The following is a 17,607-nucleotide window of genomic DNA, read 5'->3' as shown; positions in this document are numbered from 1 at the left end:
TCATATTTTTTATTCTTAACTTTTATAACATTTTGAAAGGTGTATATCAGTTCTAAGACAGGTAAAAAAATTTAGCTTGACAAATAATGGAAAGTTGATCAAAAATACTCTTAAAATAACCATAAAATGCAATAATTCTAATGGTTTTTGTTTCTTGTTATTTAACTAAAATTGCTTAAAGTAGGTGGTAACTGGGCTAGAATTGATTTATTTTATGTTGAAAAATATTTCTGGCTAAACGTATGGTGTTTTTCTTGGTGTTAATTTTCAAAATTTAACATTAAGTTACCCAAAGGTAGCCTCAATGCTATTTTTGTGGTTAAATTGTCTCCCTTAGTGGAAATCTTTCACTGGCAATATGGCAGCTTCCAGTGATGAAAAGCAGACGTCTCTGTTCGGTCCGATTTTTCTAATCTTGGAGGTTGTTGTGGACAATTAAAGCACTATACAACTCATCTGTTAGACAAGGTTTATATTTGTACAAAGGACACAACCACCACCTTGAATTTATACACAGCACTTAGGGCAGTGAGGCCTGTTTATCAAACTTTCTACATGTTCCAGGAGGACTATTTTATATACATAAGTGACATTGTTTTCTGTTGATCGTGCTGCTATAAAATTGTCAATATGTCCATGCCGATGGCACAGAGACTTTTTTGGGATATATTGGCGGGACTATTCAACAAAAGTGTGGATTTAAAGATCGTCCTGCTGACATTAAGGCAAAACTCCAAAAGGCGAAAAGCTGATAGTGATGGAGGAACCACACTAACCCTATCATAGGAATACTGACTTTTGTAATGACAACTAATTCCAAAAGTGTCAGGTAAACTACAAAAATAAATTAGTTAATTATGACAGGGGTGGATCTAGCCAATTTAAAAATAAAAGGGGGGGGGGTGGGGGGGTGGTTCTTAGCAGGATAAAAAAGGAGGTCCATCCGTATGTCCCTATTCAAAAGCATTAATCACCAAAAAAAAAAGGGAAGGTTCTAACAAACTGGTCCCTAGTCCAAATATATATGACGTCTTGAAAGGCTATTTTATTTTTTTTTTGCTTTGACATGTTTGACGCCTTGCTGGGACGCAGGCGCCATAGGCATAGCCATATAATAAAATGGCCTTTCAAGACGTCATAATTATTTTGACCACAGGTCCATCCCTGGATGGATCCACCACTGTATTATGAAAAGATTCATTTTTAAAACTGCCACATATGCATGACATAGTGGCGAGGTATATAATTATGTGATACAATGAACATATATACATGTACATGTATATTGAAAAAGGTATTTATTTCTAATACATGTAGATATGTGATATGTGCAACACACACAACCACCATCTAATTGCGAGCTGTAAATTACCAGAAATGAGTCATTTAATATAAAAAAAACAACCTGCACTACATGTACATGTATATATGGTCAAGATACAAAAAATTGTAAATTATAAATTTCTATTGAAGCAAGGACATACCGGCGGTATTACATGTAAAAACCAACCTACAATATATTCCTTAGTTGGAAAGGGCACACATAAATGTAGTGAGGTTAAACTTGTTTTGTTTTTGTCACTTAAATCTCAATTCCCCTTTTATTTGTCTGAAATGAAAGCACAAAATCTAGGTTTGTATAGGATGTGAGTTTCTCACTTAAAGTTGTATGACATTTTACATGTACCGGTAGTCTTGATATTCATTCTGCTTACTGACTTTAATAATGTCTCCATCATGTCCATGTATTCGAATGAGGCATGCCTTTTTGTAAATAAATTAGTTTTAACCTTTAATTTGATAAAACAGATTTGTCTATTATAATTTATTCACTGGCATCATGCCGTAGAACAACAGGTTTATAAATTGATTGATTGTTCACACCTGAAACATTGTTCATCTCAGTGGACATTGACCATGTTGACATGATCGTGTTTTATTGATGTTTTTAGTGTGTATGGTACCATTGACTGGCTGCATTATTCCATTTTGTCACAAAGGCATACATTGTAGGTCTTTGCAAGCAGTATTTTACCAAGATTAGACAAACAGTAGCTGATGGAGGAATCATAGTTGATACAAAAAAGATTATGGTAAGAAAACATACATGTATGAGAATGTTATTGCATTTATAAAAAAAAGAAGCGATTTGAATTGATTGCAAATGTGACAATGCTCCACAAGAGACTAGATGACATAAAAATTAACAACTATAGGTCACTGTATGGCCTTCAACAATGAACAAAGCCCATACCGCATAGTCAGCTATCAAAGGCCCAGAAATCACAAATGTTAAACTATTTAGAATGAGTAAATATATGTACAAAACAATGAACGAAAAACAAATATGGTATACAGCAACAAACAACAACCACTTTGAGGTTAAATTCGTTTGAAGGCGCCAACCCTCATCTAACCTGGGACAGTAGTGTAACAGTAATGTTCAACATAAGAAATCAGTCATGTGTCAGTTGAGGCTTAACTCATCAGATTGACACAAAGCATAAATACATCTAACAAAATCAGTGATCGGATGTGGCAGGGTTCTTATACATACCCGCATAGTTTTTTTACAGGGGCAATTGAAAGGCATTTTGAACATTTTAAACTGAATTTAAAATGTACAGAGTTACATTTAGTGGGAAGGGGTGGAGGTTAGGGAATCATGAGACGACCAGTGGTAAAATTTTTAACCATTACCAAAAAAGTGATAATGTCAAAAATATTACTGTAAATTCTGAAATTATTGTGATGTTTTTATTATTGCGAAAAATGCGACAGGGTTTTAATCGCACTAATTTAAACTCGCATTTTGAAATTTACTATATGAATTAAACAGGATTTTTCTGAATATCGCATTTCAGTCTAAAATTACATTACAAAATCGCAGTTCTTAATGCACGCAATAATTTCTGAATTTACAGTACTGGGTATAGCTTTGTATTAGTTTTATCATGGACTTGGATTCAATCAAGGACCTCATATTAGAATTTCCTAATAAACATTTATAATAAGGTCATTATGACCTACATTTTCACTTAAGTGACACTAGATATATTCATGAAACATGTAGTATAGCTATGATATTTGACCAGTGGATAGGTTTTGGGTAGAGCAATAGGGTAAATGATAAAAATTAGGTCACCTTGACCTACATTTTCCACATAAGTGACATGGTTAAGTTTTTTGCATTAAGGTCAATATCTCGGGTACAAAATTGTATAGCTTTGATACTTAACCAGTGTATTGATTTTGGAAAGTCCAACATGATTCACTTTTATAAAGGTAATGTTGACCTACATTTTCCACTTGAGCAACTTTGTTAATTTTGTGTGTTTAAGTCTCTCTGTAAGATAATAGACATGGTATTACATTGATACTTGACTATAGCTAGTGGATAGATATCTTGGGTAGTACAACATGGTTACTATTGATAAGGTCACTTTTGCCTACAATTTCTGCATGAATAGTTTGGTTAAGTTTTTTTACGCCCGTTTATGGGACCTACTATGGTATACCATTGACCGTCTGTCCGTCCGTCCGTCCGTCCGTCGTCAACATGTCGGACATTAACTCAAAAAAGCTTTAACCAATATGCATGAAACTTTGGTGAATTGTTTATATCTATTGACGTGAGCTACCTTTCGTTATTTATCAATTTCAGATTTACCGTTTCCGAGTTTTGGGGTTTTATTCATTAAAAAAGGGGGGATTTTCCAGTTTTCAGACAATTACTCAAGAATGCTTTCACCAACTTGCAAGAAATTTTGGTGAATTGTTTATATCTATTGACATGAGCTCCCTTTTGGATTTTTATAAATTTTAGATTTAACGTTTCCGAGTTACAGGGTTTTATTCATAAAAAAGGGGGATACAATAACTAAAAATTGCTTTCAGGAGTTCTCATGAAACTTTGGTGAATTGTTTATATCTGTTGATGTAAGCTCCCTTTAGAATTTTATAAATTTTAGATTTTACATTTCTGAGTTATGGGGTTTTATTCATTAAAAAAGGGGGGATTTTCCAGTTTTTGGACAATAACTCAAAAATGCTTTCAGCAGTTCTCATGAAACTTTGGTGAATTATTTATAGCTATTGATGTAATCTCCCTATTGATTTTCATCAATTTCAAATATGACATTGAGAAGAAATTGAACTTTTTTTGTTTCTAGTCTGACAACAGATTTACTAAGTATTGTGCAACAGCACAGTGTTTTGCACAACAGCAAGAAATCTTTAATTGAATATAAATTCAATTCATATAACCAATTTCAAGTTCTTTGACTACATTTATTCAGAAACCTATAATATGTCAAATATTTAATTACAATCCAAATTCAAACCTGTATCAAGCTTGAATATTGTGTCCATTTTTGCCCCAACTGTTCAGGGTTGGACCTCTGCGGACGTATCCAGCTGCGCTCAGCGAAGCAGTTTATTGCATTAAGACATTGAGGTTTTATCAGATATACAGATGTGGTAAAGCAATGATTTTACTCCACCAGTTGAGATATCTTATATATTTTTTTCATTGGGTCCGAACCAAATAGATTCCATATATTTGTCTCATATATCATGGACATTGTATATTTGAGAATTCATTTATCTTTAATATAATAAGGGATATATTATTTTTTTAAAGTACATTTGTAGATTTATTTTTTATCTTTTTAGATGGAGATGAAAGCCAAATTAAAGATGCTCAGGTTCTCATAGTATATTCACAGCATCAACTAATTTTTCATAATATTTAGCATCAGATTGGGAAACAGATAACATTTCTGACCGGGAGAAACTCAACAGAGGCTTGCATTTCCTTTGAAATGGAAAGTATCCACCATTTAGGAACCAATTGAATCTGGCATGGGATGATGTATCAAAAAGAACAATGGCTTTTTCTACAAAATTATCATCAGAAATTATTGATTTGATTTTGAATTATATTGTACCTGCACAATACAAGTCGATAAAGTGTTCTGATCTGTAGTAGAAAAGAGGAAATCAGATGAAACATAGTCAATATATTACAACAGGATGTTTTGACTGAAGCTCTTATTGATGCATACTTACTAACTTAGACCTGAATAGTCATCCGACCTGGTTTCAGATCTTATCACTGTTTGCATGTATTCAGACTGTTTTGCATGTTTCTCTTTATGTCAGACTTCGCTAATATTATATGACAATAAAATTATAAGCAAACAGCCTGAAAAATTATATAACCATTTTAATGAAAATGTCTGCACCACAGTCATGACAGTTGAACCATTTATCTGTATATTTGTTTTTATTCATGTAGGTATAAAATAAATTTTATTTCCATTTGAAATATTTTTGTTTGTCTGTGGTAGTATTATAGGCTAACTACATCTTACATGTCTTATTCATATGCCTCAAGTTATTGCAGATTACATTCTATGAGGAAACTTGACGTTGTTATGTTGACTGTTATCCCAGAAGCTAGATAGGGATCACTATCTGTCATTCATGTCAGCGTTACAAAATTTAAGTAACACTTTTCTCAGCATCTGCTTGATATTTGACAAAAAGCTTATAAAGATTAATTACAATATAAAAAAATGGACCCCCTTTTCTAGGTAAGAAGCACCCAGTCTCAATTTTTATATGTGTATGTAATATCATCAAATACAACATGTATATAAATAGGCCGTACCTTGACCTATAATGGTTTACTTTTATAAATTGTTACTTGGATGGAGAGTTGTCTCATTGGCACTCATACTACATCTTCCTATATCTATGAACAAAAGTGGCCATATCCATTTTAGACAACAAATGTCTAAAATTAGCACAAATGCTAAAATTGTGAAGATTTCAGAAGTTTTACATAAATTAATGATGATAGTACCTGTTGAATGTTCATAGTATTGTAAAAAAACAGCCCATTAAAAATGATTTTAAAGTAACTTAAGTATTCTACTTTTGAAAAGTGACTTTAATAAGAAGCGATAAGTCAATACATGTATTTTAAATAAAATGGAAAATGCCAAATTTTGGGGCTTAAAAGGGGTCTTTCCAGGCCTACTTTTGTAGTATATTTTCAATTAAAACTAAGTTTAACTGAGTTTAATCAAACAAGATAAGCCATAAACATTATATCTGTCATTATTTTCAAATATTTTTACTATCACATACATATGTAAAGTTTCTCTTGTAACCAATAAAACATTCATAAATACGGCAAAATTGCCATCTTGTCCATCTTAAATTGTTATTTTATCGTAAGAAGGTATCATTTGCCGAGCACCATTTTTTTGCATTTTGTAGATAAATATATAAGCTTCATGCTGTATTACATTTTATTAAAAACAAAACATGATCTTACAAGATTCAGGTCTTAAAAAAGACAAATTTTGCTGAATCGGCACTTTTTCAAAACCATGCAATATCAACCTGCCAGTAGGGGTATAGAGAAATGTCAAAACTTTGAAAACTATCCTAATTTTCTTTCATTTTAAGTTGTTTGTTTAGGTATTAGTTATCATTAAGCTGCAACTTTTCTATAATAATACAAAAAACCAGGTCAAAATACCCTAAAATAGGCTTAAAATGGCCTTTTGTCAGTACAGAAATTAAAATTATCGAATGTTCTGCATACACAAATAATGGCTGAATATTTTTTCAAAATATTTTGCACAAATAGTTATTACATATAAGGTATCAAAACTACAAAATATCAGTCTGATTGGATAATTTTGGATTCGGACCATTTTGCATGATTTTACCACAGACTGGCTCTTAAGTAGAAAATCGGTAGGCTTACATCTACATTGTTTATACACGGCTTTTGTTTTTGTTCTCACAATAACATTTAATGTGGTATATCCAATTACACCTATCTTATCAATTTCAACGGATAAACATAGTCAATTGCATTGATAAATCGACAATATTTCTTTTTTTTTTCTCAATAAATATTGAAACGCCTACCTTCCTGTATAAAATATGATAAGATTACCTTGGCAACGCCTTCCATGAACTTTGTTTTACAAGAACAGTCACCATTAATAGGCTGCCATATGTCATTAATCGATCCCTTGTAGTCACAGTTACAAGATTGGCATTTTATTCCCAGGGAGCATTTTGAACTGTCTTTACACTTAAATGTACCATTACAACATCGTTTGAAACATGTCCTATTCTCCAACTTATCACCTTGGCATTGCCTCCCTTGTCCCTTTTGTGGGAGTACTATGTATCTTGATCGTCCCTCCTTCCCTCCAATACCACATGTTTTGCTACAGGCAGACCAAGATTTCCAGTCACTCCATTTACAGTCCTGTCGCACTTCGTTATGACATTTATCTCCTATAAAATGTCCTTTACACCTCCACTGTCCAGTTTTTGAATTACAAATTGTTGATAATGAGCCTGTTGCGTTACAGTCGCAAGGATTGCAAACAGATGTTATGCTTTGGCAAGTAAAATATTGGGTGCCACCACGGGCATATCCCACTATGCATTTATTTTCCAACTTCATACTCTTAACTTAATGTAACTTATCACAATGAACATAAGCAGAATGGGTTATTGACGCACTGCAGGTAGATTCTATTGCAAAGTTTATCTGTTGTTTAACTCTTTGCTCGGAAAGCGGAACAGGGGGCGAGGAGTGTTTATATAAAACATCGCAAACCTTTAAGACATAAAATCCGTTCGACTGCAATATGAAATTGCCTCCAAAGATTGTCTTTATTTGTTTTGTAATCTGCTGAACACGCTTCGTCCTTATGTCGACCAATAACTGTAATAAGTAATGTCTCTGGTTGAAATATATTGTAAACTCGGCGATAATTGAAGAACGAGTCCATTATAAAGAGCACTTTGGGCAAATGGTAGGCAATTTTCAATAATTTCTGTTTTTTGTTTAGATCTATTATAAATGTATCACACTGTATTATCTTACTTGCTTGTAGAATCAAATAATTCATGCATAGATAAATGCCATAGAAGGATCCTAAATCAGTAGCCGTTAATAAATGTGCATCAATAGCTTCGGTATTAACATGTTGAACAGTTTCATACGCCAGACTTAAGCACTTCATGGATGCAACCAGATAGTTTTTAGCTAACTTAAGATCAAAAATGTTACCAATTTTAGGCACTTCATTCAGTGTTGACATCACTGACACTAAATCTTTCACTAAAACAACTTTGTTACGTATTTTACAGTTATCACCATCATAATATTTATAACAAATGCACATGTCACGTTTTTCCTCTGACAGGCGTATACATTTTCCGTTTTGACACTTTGATTTACAAACATTACGTGAGGAACATTCTTCTACAACTCTTAATAAGGACCTTCGTAATTCGTACATATCATTGGTCTATTGATGAATCTGTATTGTTGAATCAATGTTTTTCTTTGCCAGCTTACCATACACGATCATGATTTGTTCCGCTTTGAATTGTTTCAAAAGCAAGTGTTTTCCAAAGTTAAAAATTATTTTCTCATCACAACCAGATGTTTTCGTCGCTTGCTGAATTAGTTAATCCTTCGAAAACAGCGTTCCATTTATAGTTGTTTTGAGAATGTGTGAATAGTAGTCTTCAATATCAAAGTCATTTCTAAAGAGTTTGATTATCAATGGCAGTCCTACTACGCACTCGGCGCTGTTTGTACAATTAAACTCCTCCAACTTCTCCACAAAAACGGTTCAGGATTACGAAACTAAATTCCATATTTCTCAACTCAAAGAAAATGTCTCGAAATTATTTACCAAACCTTCTATCGCTTGCTTGTTCAAGTTGTTTGTTTATATCTGTGAAAATCTGTTTAATTCTTTAAACATATCTATTTCTGTTTTTGAAATAAATTCCTGAATGAAGGAAGCAAGACTATCGACGGTTCCAATAAAATTTATCAGCAAGTGAATTTGATTGAAAACCTTTGACATTGGTTCGGTGCTAAATAAGTCAACAATATGCTTTCCATCTATCAGTCTATCTTTAAGTCTAGTTTTCCATTTCTCCCTCAGGTCAATTTGGTCCCCATAAATACAATAATCAAGTAAGACCAGCAGGTTACAAATGACCACAAAAAGTTCATTTTGCTGAAATATTATGTATTCTATAAAAACGAAGGATGCATATTGGAAAATGAATTATATAGGGTTGAAGAAAAAACAACATCAGACAACAAAACAAATTAATTAGAACGTACAAAAATTAAGAAAAATCAACATAGATAAATACAGACAATCAACCAACATGGAATATTTGTTATTAAGCACCACTGATAAGAAATGAATTTTATAAATATTATACATTTTAAACTGAGTCGATGCCTTTTTGGTGAACTACGTACACGAACCTCTATTTCGGTAATCAATTATTTTGTGTAATAAATTACTTTAATAGAGTGATACTTTCCAGTTATCTATTCGATAAACAAAATGGTTCATCGATATAAATTCGGTATCATGTAGTTTTGAATTATACCTAGACATGAATAATATAACTCAACATCTGTACAGTACCTATATAACATATGATTATGAGTATGAAATGATTGCCGATGAGACAACATTCCACCAGAGACCAAATGACGCAGAAGTTATCAACTATTGGTAAACGTACGACCTTCATCAATGAGCAAAACCTATTCTTCATAGCAAGCTTTTAAAATACCCGACATGACTAATGTAAAACAATACAAACGAGAAAACTAAAATAACGACCTAATTTAAGTTGAAAAAAAAACAGAAAACGAAAAAATAAAATGAAATAAATCAACAAACGGCTAGTTTTTATTCCATAAATAGTTGTCAGTTAAAAATTTGGATAAATAATGTGTTGCTGTACCAGGCAATGTTTCGACTAAGGTGCAAACATTATGATACTTTCTTAATTTGCATTGTTTTCATAATACGCTTTTGATATCATTGTGTAATGTACGAAATGCGACTTGTATACGATTGTAAAGATTTCCCTAAAGTTACAAAAGCGTACATACACCCATTATACAAGTCATATGTAATGTACAATGACTTTCGTTTTACTTTTTCAACATATCAAATGTTTGCTACCGTTGGTAGTTTATTAATGGTAGTTTGTTTAACGAATGAGAATTTAATATCGCTTGATATTATGTTGGGTTGTTTAATTTCAAAAAATAATCGAGCCTTTGGCAAGTTGATAATTATTACTGAAACTTAGTTACGAGAGACGGTATCAAGCGATATCCAATTCGAAAGAGTTTCAAATAAAGCTTTGCCTTTTATTGGGAAAGTTATGTGAAATATGTTTAATTTTGCATACTTAACTTCCAATAAAAAATCCTCTTACGATATTGAGAATATTGTGTCAGGAACCCAATTCAATGCCCTTTTCATAACGCATATTCATATTGCACTCCGTTCAGTGTGATGCGAGAAATGTATCCTCATGTGGGAAATATATAACAGGTCACACTCATAAGATAATGCATGTTATCTATGTTGTATGCGAGCAAGAATCTCTTTTTCGGTGGTCAATTATTTTGCACTTGCATATGAGTTACTTTAATAGAGTGGTACTTGAACGAAATTTCCAGTTATCAATTCGAAAAAAAAAATTGTAAAATTCTATAACGATGATCTTCCAACACAAAATGCTGGTTTATCGACTGTATTTAGGTTTTTTTCTGAATTTTTATACGTTCTGATTCCCTATTGGTTATTTAGCAACACTCATTTGGGTTGTTTGAATATTAGCCATCGAAAACAATTTTACGTCAACATTAAACACAATCTTTTTACAAAGTAAAGAATTAACATTTACAGCCATCAAATTGGTTCTTTTTTATTTACAGAAAAAAAATTGCGAAATCAAAATAAATGAAGAGATTTTTCCAAAATGCTTGCAATGTGCACACGTGCAGTTTCTAGTTGACAACACATTGAAAAAATAGAAAAAGTTTAACTGTTTATACATGTATTTCTATGATACTTGCAGATTTTTGAGTTGTTAAAAGTAGCCAGGCGACAGATTATTTTCGGTTGTTAGTCAAGTCGCTCAATGGATAAAGTACATTTTTACTTCTGATGTGTATATTTAATCTATATACATGTTTACAATGAAAAAAAATGTAATCAATTATATACCTATTTGGAGTTATTTTATTTCAGAATTTGAAGAATCAACCCAAACGATACCAAGTTTCAATGAAATTTGCTTCAAGACATAAAATAATGACCTGTATAAGGTCACAGAAAAAGACATAGCATTCCCCATTCATAAACTAAGTTGATACAATAGATTACTTACAAAGTTACTTGTATTTTTCATACACCGTCACAATTCAATTGTGTCTTGCTTCATGCAGTTACAGTAATATTTTTATTGTAACTGGATAATGGTTTTTAAAGTTTATATCTAGATTAATTAGTGAGTTTTATTTCAAATCATTAATGAGCCTTAAGTCGTATTAAAAAGTGAACGCATCAAAAAAGAATATCCAACTTTAGCATGTTTAGTATGGTTGGTAAAATAGGTTGCAAATCCAGCAGATCTTTGCAGAAAATAATTATTTTTTTCGGGATATAAGTCAGATTATGCATATGTTGTGGTTTTTCTTGTCGTATAACACACCTCGGACACCTCGGGGTTTGTTATACGACAAGAAAAACCTTAAAATATGCATTATCTATAACTCAATTCATGATAGGCGAAAGATACCAAAGCGACATTCAAACTCATAAGTCGAACACAAACCGACAATGCCATGGCAAAAAAAAAAGGAGCAAAAGACAAACAACAGTATACAAAACACAAAAATGCAACAATGGACTTATTATATAAAATATAACACTCCTTAGTAAAGTACAACTTTTTAATTCGTCACAAAGTATCCCAACTTTACGTCAACTGTTTTGACAATGATACTATACTGTATGGTATTCTGATTGGTTCGGTATATGATAAAATCTATAATCACTGAATATTTGGATACTAGCAAGGTAATTCGAACCCAATTATTGACTCGACAGTGCCAAGAACAATAGTCGGCCCTTAAGAGACAACAAACATGCTTTCCAGCTTGCCTTCAGTAAACGGTACATTTTCAGGGAAGAACCTACATCATGAACACTCTTGACCAAAAGATTGCGAAGCCAAACAATATATCACTCTTGAGAGCATTTTCAAATATTTTGATATATTCACTGAAGCGACTTTAATTGTCGAAATGCGTATCAAATGAATAAATATAACAGCCAAAATTGTCTCTAGATTTAATTAGCTTGATTCTGTTACAACTATAACTTCAGTACAATTATTGTTAAGATATAATGTCTAATCATTTACCTCAAAATGCAAAATTGAATGACACTGTCTATAGATAAAGAATAAAATTATATTTAATTAAATAGATAACCTTCTTAGGAGATGAGGACAAATGAAAAAAAAAGTTTATGTTCATTTGTTAATGATTAAGTAATGTGAAAAATTAAAACTTCGTGAGCAGCTATCATTTTAACAAACATTTATGTTTATTTGATCTAACACATTTGTATCCTTCTAGAAGTTTATTGTGCATAATTTGTTAGTAAATCTATAAGTCAATAAATTTTCAACATACAGCTTTTGTGTAAATTCTCAATTAAATGTATGAACGTATGATGTATGGTGCATGTTGAGTTGTGTAAGGTGTATGACTAATGTTGTTTGTTATTTCTTACTTTTAACTCGTTTGCAATTCCCTCAAACACTTAATATTATGAGTAATTATAAAATGTTGCGAATCGCGTATGATTCAAATGGGAAAGGGGAACAGGGAATGGCGTATGGTGTATGGTGTATAGTGTAATGATGTATGATGTAAGTTGAAAGTGTATACCAATCAAGATCTGTCAATATGACTCTTGATAAGTGAGCGATTTTATCTTTTTCAGAAGCTTAGTTTTGGCTACAATGAAAGAAAACTATCTGTCATATTTCATTTAGATTTTTTGTTATAAAAAAATCCTCTAGGTGTTATCGACTCTCTGATTTTGTCTAGATAAGCGAAATAGATTAGGAATAAATGGAGAATGCGTCCATGGGACACAGATGATGCCCCGCTTGCATATAACGTTATAAAGGGACATAACTAGAGAACTGTAAAAGTGACGCCACCCAAATTCAAACTTGATCTGGGTTGTTGTAATAAACATTGTGTACAGTCCTTGGATGGTGTAAACTTCCCACTCACACCATACACCATTACACCATTCACCATACACCATTACACCATACACCTTGTGCCATTACACCATACACGTTACACCTTTGCACCATACACCTTACACATTACACCATACACCATTCCCTATTCTATCTACACGATCCGAAATTACCCATAATGCAATTAAATTTCAAAGAAAGCGTGCGACTACAAAATTATTTATTTGATTTAAAAAACGAATTTTGATCACAAAATTGTAAATTAATGTATAAAATTAAAATCTCCGTGGTCATGCCTATGATGGTTATATAAACAATACAGATTAAATATATATACATGTATTTGTAAATAAAGTACGCATAAAACTTTGCTTGTAATGCAAATTTATCCGCGATCTGCCTATCTATAAATTAAAAACGATATTGGTTACAATGCTATTATTATCGGTTTTAACATGTATCGTAAATCTTATAAACTTGGTTTTCAGATATATCGACAAACAATGCCAAAAATGAATACTTCAGGATGACTGGTACATGTACAACATGTACAACAAAATTATTTTAAGCATCAACCAAAACTGACCATATTTGCACTTATAATTATAAAATTGAGAATGGAAATGGGGAGTGTGTCAATCTGTTAATTTATATAGGGTTAAAAAATTTGGAAATATTTTTGCCCTCCTTTTATTAAAAATATTGTCTCGCTACAAAATTTCAGTAATTTTGATACCTCAGGCTGACTTGTATAACAAAATTATTTAACTCATCAACCAAAACTGACCATAATATTTTCACTTTATTATATAGATCTATATAGCCGCATAGTAAATCAGCAATATTTTGATGTCAGGGTGGATTGTATAATACAAATGACAGCAACATTGCAAAACAACATGTACAATGACAAAAATTTGTCCCCATCAATCTAGATTGCCAGCATGTCCTCTTTTTATTCAATATATTGTCTCGCAACAAAATTTCAGTAGTTTTGATACCTCAGGTTGACTCGTATAACAAAATTATTTTAACGCATCAACAAAAACTGACCATACTTGCACTTTATTATGTATATCTATAAAGCCACATAGTAAATCAGCAATATCTTGTTGTCAGGATGGATTGTATAACACAAATGACAGCAACAGTGCAATACAATGACAACAAAAATTTGTCCTGATCAATCTAGATAGCCAGCATGACCTCTTTTATTCAAAATATTGTCTCGCAAGAAAATTTCAGTAGTTTTGATACCTCAGGCTGACTCGTATAACAAAATTATTTTAAAGCATCAACCAAAACTGACCATATTTGCACTTTATCATGTAAATTCATATAGCCGCTTAGTAAATCAGCAATATTTTGATGTCAGAATGGATTGTATAATACAAATGACAGCAACATTGCAACACAATGATGACAAAAAATATACCCATCAATTTAGATAGCCAGCATGTCCTCTTTTTAATTAAAATATGGTCTCGCAACAATTTTTCAGTAATTTTGATACCTAAGGCTGACTAGTATAACAAAATTATTTAAACGCATCAACAAAAACTGACCATATTTGCACTTTATTATGTATATCTATATAGCCACATAGTAAATCAGCAATATTTTGATGTCAGGATGGATTGTATAATACAAATGACAGCAACATTGCAATACAATGACAACAAAAATTTATTCCCATCAATCTAGATAGCCAGCATGTCCTCTTTTTATTCAAAATATTGTCACGCAACAAAATTTCAGTAGTTTTGATACCTCAGGCTGACTCGTATAACAAAATTATTTAAACGAATCAACCAAAACTGACCATATTTGCATTTTATTATTATGTAAATCTATATAGCCGCATAGTAAATCAGCAATATTTTGTTGTCAGAATGGATTGCATTATACAAATGACAGCAACATTGCAACACAATGACAACAAAAATTTGTCCCCATCAATCTAGATTGCCAGCATGTCCTCTTTTTATTCAAAATATTGTGTCACAAGAAAATTTCAGTAGTTTTGATACCTCAGGCTGACTCATATAACAAAACTATTTTAAAGTATCAACCAAAACTGACCATATTTGCACTTTATTATGTAAATCTATATAGCTGCATAGTAAATCAGCAATATTTTGATGTCAGGATAGATTGTATAATACAAATGACAGCAACATTGCAATACAATGACAACAAAAATTTGTCCCCATCAATCTAGATAGCCAGCATGTCCTCTTTTTATTCAAAATATTGTCTCGTAAGAAAATTTCAGTAGTTTTGATACCTCAGGCTGACTCGTATAACAAAATTATTTTACAGCATCAACCAAAACTGACCATATTTGCACTTTTAATATTATGTATATCTATATAGCCACATAGTAAAGCAGCTATATTTTATTGTCAGAATGGATTGTATAATACAAATGACAGCAACATTGCAACACAATGACATCAAAAATTATCCCAATCAATTTAGATTGCCAGCATACATGTCCTCTTTTTATTCAAAATATTGTCTCGCAACAAAATTTCAGTAATTTTGATACCTAAGGCTGACTAGTATAACAAAATTATTGAAACGCATCAACAAAAACTGACCATATTTGCACATTATTATGTATATCTATATAGCCACATAGTAAATCAGCAATATTTTGATGTCAGGATGGATTGTATAATACAAATGACAGCAACATTGCAATACAATGACAACAAAAATTTATTCCCATCAATCTAGATAGCCAGCATGTCCTCTTTTTATTCAAAATATTGTCACGCAACAAAATTTCAGTAGTTTTGATACCTCAGGCTGACTCGTATAACAAAATTATTTAAACAAATCAACCAAAACTGACCATATTTGCATTTTATTATGTAAATCTATATAGCCGCATACTAAATCAGCAATATTTTGTTGTCAGAATGGATTGCATAATACAAATGACAGCAACATTGCAACACAATGACAACAAAAATTTGTCTCCATCAATTTAGATTGCCAGCATGTCCTCTTTTTATTCAAAATATTGTCTCGCAACAAAATTTCAGTAATTTTAATACCTAAGGCTGACTAGTATAACAAAATTATTTAAACGCATCAACAAAAACTGACCATATTTGCACATTATTATGTATATCTATATAGCCACATAGTAAATCAGCAATATCTATATAGCCACATAGTAAATCAGCAATATTTTGATGTCAGGATGGATTGTATAATACAAATGACAGCAACATTGCAATACAATGACAACAACAATTTGTTCCCATCAATCTAGATAGCCAGCATGTCCTCTTTTTATTCAAAATATTGTCTCGCAACAAAATTTCAGTAGTTTTGATACCTCAGGCTGACTCGTATAACAAAATTATTTAAACGAATCAACCAAAACTGACCATATTTGCACTTTATTATGTAAATCTATATAGCCGCATAGTAAACAACAATATTTTGATGTCAGAATGGATTGCATTATACAAATTAAATGACAGCAACATTGCAACACAATGACAACAAAAATTTGTCCCCATCAATATTCATGTAGATAGCCAGCATGTCCTCTTTTTATTCAAAATATTGTCTCGCATGAAAATTTTAGTAGTTTTGATACCTCAGGCTGACTTGTATAACAAAATTATTTTAAAGCATCAGCCAAAACTGATCATATTAGTACTTTATAATGTCATGTATGTAAATCTATATAGCCGCATAGTAAATCAGCATATAGTCGCAAAGTAAATCAGCAATATTTTGATGTGAGGATGGATTGTATAATACAAATGACAGCAACATTGCAATACAATGACAACAAAAATTTGTCCCCATCAATCTAGAAAGCCAGCATGTCCTCTTTTTATTTAAAATATTGTCTCGCAAGAAAATTTCAGTAGTTTTGATACCTCAGGCTGACTCGTATAACAAAACTATTTTAAAGTATCAAACAAAACTGACCATATTTGCACTTTATTATGTAAATCTATATAGCGGCAGCCGCATAGTAAATCAGCAATATTTTGATGTCAGGATGGATTGTATAATACAAATGACAGCAACATTGCAATACAATGATAACAAATCTTGTCCGCTTTAATTTAGAGTGCCAGCATTTCATCTCTGTATTCGTTATATAAAACTGTCACTAAAGTCAGTATCAGTATCTGTATTTCCCACTTCCATGACTTCTGAATATGGACGGGTACATCACAGATTCCTTTTGGGCTATTGTGTGATGGGTTGGTCTGCGCATAAATTTGTCGTGCTTGCTGAGGTGTGATGATTTAAACTCAGTAGTTCAGGATGGTTTGTATAATAAAACTATTCCACCTCATCATCCAACAGTGTGACTGACATGACAGATTTCATTTGTACTTTATAATGAAAAGTATGAGAAGTTCTCTTCTAGGAAAAGTATACTGTTAGTATATTATG

At 31.9% G+C, this 17,607-nt stretch overlaps 1 protein-coding gene and 1 long non-coding RNA gene across 2 annotated transcripts in view; one reads left to right on the top strand and one right to left on the bottom strand.

The window, feature by feature from the left end:
* The window catches only part of LOC127712001 (ryncolin-1-like), a 44,471-nt gene extending 36,243 nt beyond the window's left edge, over positions 1-8,228 (bottom strand). The window contains exons 1-2 of the mRNA XM_052218158.1: positions 8,095-8,228; positions 6,980-6,990 (exon numbers count right to left, since the gene is read on the bottom strand). Of these exons, the coding sequence (XP_052074118.1) occupies positions 6,980-6,990; positions 8,095-8,228 (145 nt within the window). The remainder of the gene's footprint in view (positions 1-6,979; positions 6,991-8,094) is intronic.
* LOC127712691 (uncharacterized) lies at positions 1,927-5,329 on the top strand. Its single transcript, XR_007987245.1, has 2 exons — positions 1,927-2,093; positions 4,675-5,329. It is a non-coding gene; the product is annotated as an uncharacterized LOC127712691 (long non-coding RNA).
* Positions 8,229-17,607: the final 9,379 nt, after the last annotated feature.

Source organism: Mytilus californianus, unplaced genomic scaffold (assembly GCF_021869535.1).
Source record: "Mytilus californianus isolate M0D057914Y unplaced genomic scaffold, xbMytCali1.0.p SCAF_8, whole genome shotgun sequence".
NCBI lineage: Eukaryota > Metazoa > Mollusca > Bivalvia > Mytilida > Mytilidae > Mytilus > Mytilus californianus.
The sequence above is the reverse complement of the archived record's forward strand: the minus strand, read 5'-3'. Positions and strand labels throughout refer to the sequence as shown.